General features: G+C 52.9%; 3 protein-coding genes across 3 annotated transcripts; 1 reads left to right on the top strand and 2 right to left on the bottom strand.

Moving 5' to 3' along the window:
* Nucleotides 1-1217: 1217 nt before the first annotated feature.
* Nucleotides 1218-1935, top strand: COL26b_014482 (uncharacterized protein; the record flags this gene model as incomplete). The annotated part of the gene is made up of 2 exons (XM_053187053.1): nucleotides 1218-1434; nucleotides 1499-1935. The coding sequence occupies 2 exons, from the start codon at nucleotides 1218-1220 to the stop codon at nucleotides 1933-1935; spliced, it is 654 nt and encodes a 217-aa protein (XP_053029000.1).
* Nucleotides 1936-2088: 153 nt separating this feature from the next.
* On the bottom strand, nucleotides 2089-3186 carry COL26b_014483 (uncharacterized protein; the record flags this gene model as incomplete). Its single annotated transcript, XM_053187054.1, has 5 exons — nucleotides 2089-2110; nucleotides 2157-2303; nucleotides 2365-2585; nucleotides 2655-3092; nucleotides 3148-3186. The coding sequence occupies 5 exons, from the start codon at nucleotides 3184-3186 to the stop codon at nucleotides 2089-2091; spliced, it is 867 nt and encodes a 288-aa protein (XP_053029001.1).
* Nucleotides 3187-3644: 458 nt separating this feature from the next.
* COL26b_014484 (uncharacterized protein) lies at nucleotides 3645-4967 on the bottom strand (the record flags this gene model as incomplete). The annotated part of the gene is made up of 5 exons (XM_053187055.1): nucleotides 3645-3940; nucleotides 4009-4203; nucleotides 4449-4592; nucleotides 4661-4739; nucleotides 4806-4967. The coding sequence occupies 5 exons, from the start codon at nucleotides 4965-4967 to the stop codon at nucleotides 3645-3647; spliced, it is 876 nt and encodes a 291-aa protein (XP_053029002.1).
* Between the last annotated feature and the right edge of the window lie 354 nt (nucleotides 4968-5321).

Raw genomic sequence — 5321 nt, forward strand, 5'->3', positions numbered from 1 at the left:
GGGCCCGCGGCTGGCTGTGAGGCCATCGCGGGCGAGGGTTCTGGTCGTGGGGGGTGGGTTTGGTGGTGTTAGTGCTAGGGTGGCAGTCCCAGCGCGGCACTAACAGTGGGTGCCGGTGGGGTGGTATGTAGGAGGGAAGTCCACCCAGGGTTTTGACCGTCGAAGGCGAGTTGACATTTCTTACAGAATGCAAGGCAGCCAGCATAATGAGAGCCAGATCTGTCATCGAACCAATCTGCACAACAATCCGGTGTGAGGCTTTGAGCTGGTGACCTTTGTGTATCTTGCGAAACAACACAGCAGTCTGAGGGTTGGAGGTTTTACGTCAGTTTTCACCAATACTGAGATACGATTCTTTAGTGGGAATGACATCAAAGCTTAAGCTTAAGCTGAATGCAGCGATACATCAACTTCACTTGATTACACCAAGGACATCTGTAGAGATGTCCAGGGTGACTAGGGAACTTCGTTTGTCTTTGCTCAGCCAACGATGGCGCACCCCACGTTCATCGGATCAAGTCGATAATTAGCAAATGCAAACAGCCAGAATTTTGACATATTACGCTTGCGAACGTGAGAATTTGTCTAATTAACATCTTAGAAGTTTGGTCTTTGCGAGGCAAGGTGGAAGGGACATGGTCTCACTAGCCCAGGCAACTTCAATTCGAGAAACCTCAGCCACTGGAACTGCGGCGATATTCCATAATTCAACCCTACAGACAGTACAGCCTGAAACAGATCTGATTTTCGTTAGACTACACCAGTTCAAAATTCAACAATTACAATCAATGTCGATGTTCCTCCGCATGGCCCATGCGCTGCCATGGATCATTATGAGCCATCGTGACTCACTGGCCTCCGCCAACCAGAGCGATCACTCCCTTCGCGAAAACCACGTCTTCAGCTAAACGGAAAACTGTTGGCATCTCCAACTCCTCACAAGCTCCTATCCACGCCTCTGTTCTGAGGTTTTCGAATACGGTAGCCCGATCTGGCCGTTACCGGCTCCCTTTATCAATCCCACTCAATACCTCTTAGCCAGCCTCTCCATCAACAGGGAGAGGCACCCAATCCTGAGTTCATGGAGACGCAAATGTCCACCGTCGTACGCTTCGAGCCTCGATACCGCCTGGAACCCGTCCAGCCACAACAGCCCAAGGAACCTGAACCCCCTTGGCCAAAGCACATGGTGGCCGACTGTCGACAACCTAGAACCAATGTTTGGATGGTCGCAGGACTCTTCAAATCCCACGGGTGACGCCCCGCCGTACACCGAGAACATTCCTCTTGATCCTCGCCTCGATTCGGAGGGCTTGCAGTCAAGTTTGGAGTCGGCTAATGATGTGGCAAATGGTGGGATTGGCGATACCAAAGAAGATAGCCTTCTGGGGTTACTGAATGCGATCAACTGTTCTGCAGCACAGCAAACCCAGAGTGAGTGATCTATCAGCCCCAATATCGCTTGTGTCCAAATTACATGCTGACAAGTGAACTACAGGTTCATGTATCCGCGTCGACGACTCACGGTACATCGAGTGCCCTGAGCCACATGACTATCAACACGACCCCCTAGAGAAATTAGACAGAGTTGATCATCCTCTGGTTCATGATCACCACTTATCAGCTCTTCCGGAACTACGCGATCCGGCGCCTAAAGTCACGGATTCGACAACCTTTTCTGGGTCGGTATCGAAGCGAAAGGCCAATTCTGTGGACAATAACCAAGGAGACACAGCCAGTAATGAAGACATGGCCGCGACCAAAAGACAACGTAACACCATGGCAGCTCGGAAATACCGTCAAAAGGGCAGGGACCGCATCGCCGAGCTGGAGGCTGCTTTGAAGAACGTCGAGGAGGAGCGGGATCAGTTAAGGCTCAAGCTTGTGAGGAAGGAGGCCGAAGTAGATGCTTTAAGAGAGATGCTAGATAGGTGACGGTCCACATGGCGTCAGCTGCACAGCATGCTCATTGGCCCACTGCCGTAAGCTGAGCTTGGGGTCAAATCATGGGGTCATTTCTCGTTGTATTCAGCTTGAGCTCAATACATCTTCATCTAACATGCGTTCTATGAGTGGCCGTTCAATCTCTCAAGGGGCCTCAGTGGGATCCCTACTAGTGTTAGTCTTGTTTCCCATGGAAGGCTCGGGCAACTCACCAATCAGTCACAAGTCTCTCATCAAGACCGTCCATCTCGGCCAGGTCTTCCTTGGAAATCTCAAAGTTTCCAACACTAGCGTTCTCAATAAGTCGCTCTTGGCGGACACTCTTGGGAAGAGTGATCATCTCATGCTGGAGAGACCAGCTGCAAACAAGCTCATCAGCATGCATAATAGGGGAAATGTGATCTAAGGGGTATGACTTACCGCACAAACAGCTGAGCCGGGCTGCAGCCGTACTTCTGAGCCAGCTCCAAGATCTTGGGGTGCTTCATGCGCATTCCGCGGGCCAGGGGCGCGTACGCCTCAATGGCGATGTTGTGCTTGGCGCAAGTTTCCCTGATCTTGGTCTGGGTGTTGAAGGGGTGAACCTCGATCTGGTTGATGACCGGGGCAATGCGGGGCTTGGAGGCCATGAGCTCCTCAATCTGTAGCGATGTCAGTGCGACTCTTTTTGTAGGTCTCACCTTGCTCTCGAAGACGAGTGCGCGACTTACGTGGGCAGAACCGTAGTTGCTGACACCTCCCATCTTCACCTCGCCCTCAGTGATGGCATCCTCCAGGGCCTTCCAGCTGGTCAAGCGTGCCTCCTTGCCGCCGTACGGGCTGTGGAGGAGGAAGAGATCGACGTAGCCTAGACCGGAAACTTTCACGGACTCCGTGATGGAACGGCGAACCTCGTCATAAGAAGTGCTGCAGCTAGCGAGCTTGGTCGTGTAGAAAACATCCTCACGCTTCAAGCCCTGGGCGTTCTCGCTGCTGGACAGGTAGTCGCTGATCGCCTTGCCAGACTCGCGCTCATTGCGGTACATCTGCGCACAGTCGAATCCGCGGTAGCCGGCGTTCAGAGCCCAAGGAATGGTCTTGGTGGCTTCCTTGCCGGACATGCAGTACAGACCCAGCTGGATCTGAGGGATGGTCTTGCCATTGGCCAGCTATTCGCGGTCAATAGTTGTGATTAAATGGTGAGGTATTGAGGACGGGACTCACAGTAAGCCTGGTGGCCAGGGTGTACTTTGTCGTCGCCATTTTCAAATTAGATGCTGACTGGAAATCACAAACTCTCCTGCGCGAATTTTGGAGAGAATCTTGGGAGAGCTCGGAGTTGCAGAACCACGCGGAAAAGAAGTCGCCCGATGTTGCGGGCTGACCCGCCGTGACATCACGCTGGAATGAGGGGCGGTGGTGGGGCCTCGCCCGCCCCCGGTTTCGGTCTCCGAAGAATCATGCCACGAAATCTCCGATGGAGCCCGGCGGAACACTCTACTCGGACGACATCGCCGACAAACGCGGATTTCGTACGTGTTCATTGTCAAGAGACTTACGGTGTGAGCTATTTACAAAGAAGTTTCCCCCCACCTTCTGCTCTCATCTCGTCCCTACTTCGCGGGCCTCATTCTGAACACCGGACCTGCCCGGCAATCTTCGATAATGGCCGGCACTCTGTCAACGACGGCACACAAGATCGAAATGTCAAGATGCATGTTCTAGTGTCCAACCATGGACTCGAAGATAGGGGCGAATCTCGCACCGACCGGCTTGGCCTCATCAACGATGCGACGCATCTCCTTCAGTTCGTCCTTAGTAAGGACAACCTTGCGCGAATCCCAGTTCTCATCCAAGCGAGAGGCCTTGGTCGTGCCGGGGATGGCGATGAGGCCTTGGGCGGCGACCCAGGCCAGTGCAATCTGAGCCACCGTACATCCCTTGACCGTGGCCAGCTTCTTGATCTCGTCGACAATGGCCTTATTGCGGTAGAAGTTGTCGCCCTGGAACTTGGGCACTGCGGCATTCGAACAAGTAGTGTTAGTATACAGACGCATTAACTAGCTGCGTTTTGAGGGCGCTTACCGGTGCGTCGGAAATCGGTTGGGCCAAAGTCGTCGGGAGACTTAAAAGGGAAGTCATCAACAAGCCAGCCGTGTCCGAGGGGGCTGAATGCCACAAAAGCAACGCCAAGCTCCTTAGCAGTCTCGATGAGGCCGTTTGTCTCATGGATAGTCTCGAAAGCCGAGTACTCAGCTTGGATGGCATCAATCTTCGCAACTGCAAAAAGCAATACCTGGTTTAGCGCTGTCCCGTATTATTCTGGTGAGCAAACGTAGTCGCATTCGCTTTGCGCAAAGTCGCGGCAGAGCACTCAGACAGGCCGATATACTTCGTCTTGCCGGCACGACGGAGCTCATCCAATGCGCCGATGGACTCCTCGAGCGGGGTGTCTGGATTCGAGCGTAAGTGATCACGCCATTAACGGCCTGTGAAGACGGGTTCAAGATGGGAACGGGACGTACTCGGGTCGATCCTGTGCAGGTAGTACAGATCAGGGGTGAAGCCGAGCCTGTCGATTGTACCCTCAATATACTCCTTGATGTGGGATGCCGAATTCGTCACCGTGCGTTGCGGGCCAAAGACGTCGAATCCGCACTTGGATGCGACTACGCACCAGCAGCAGTAGTTAGTCCAGTCGTTCGGGTGCAAGCGCATATGCAATAATGAGACGCACCAAAGAGTTTGTCGCGCACATTGTGCTTCTTGACAAAGTCACCGAGAAGCTGTTCGTTGGCGCCGTTCTTGTATGCGACCTGGGGCGCTTATCAGATGATTGATTGTTTCCCATCGCGTCGACTTGCCGACGGTGAATGACCTACGGCAGTATCCCAGAATGTGCAACCGCGCTCGACGGCCTTGAGCAGGACTGGCTCAGCCTGGTCGTAGCTGAGATCATTCCCCATGGCAGAGCTCAAGCCCATGGCCCCAAAACCGGGGACCTGCACTTGAATGTCACTGAAGGGCAGAGTGGTAGTAGACATGGTTGAGATACTCTGTGATACGTTAGCCAGCATACTGCCAATTTGTAGGGACATGAGCTTTATGTTTGCGTACATGACGATGTGACAGGGTTGTCCGATATTGATGGATGCAGAACGGGCGAACATGGAATATGTTGCTGTTGATCACAGTTGCGAATGGGCTTTGCATTTATCATACCGGTGGACTTGACGGGCAGGCCGAGACCCTACAGAACTGTCACAAGAGTGTGTATGAGGCAGTCAACATTGAGGATAATTGAATGAGTGTATATATTGATCAATCCATCATGATGATGATGATGATGATAGAAAAAGTCGGTGTGTTCTCGCTGGAATCCGACATCGGAATATTCG

This window comes from Colletotrichum chrysophilum (genome assembly GCF_026319265.1).
Source record: "Colletotrichum chrysophilum strain AFK26 chromosome Unknown scaffold_427, whole genome shotgun sequence".
Classification (NCBI taxonomy): domain Eukaryota; kingdom Fungi; phylum Ascomycota; class Sordariomycetes; order Glomerellales; family Glomerellaceae; genus Colletotrichum; species Colletotrichum chrysophilum.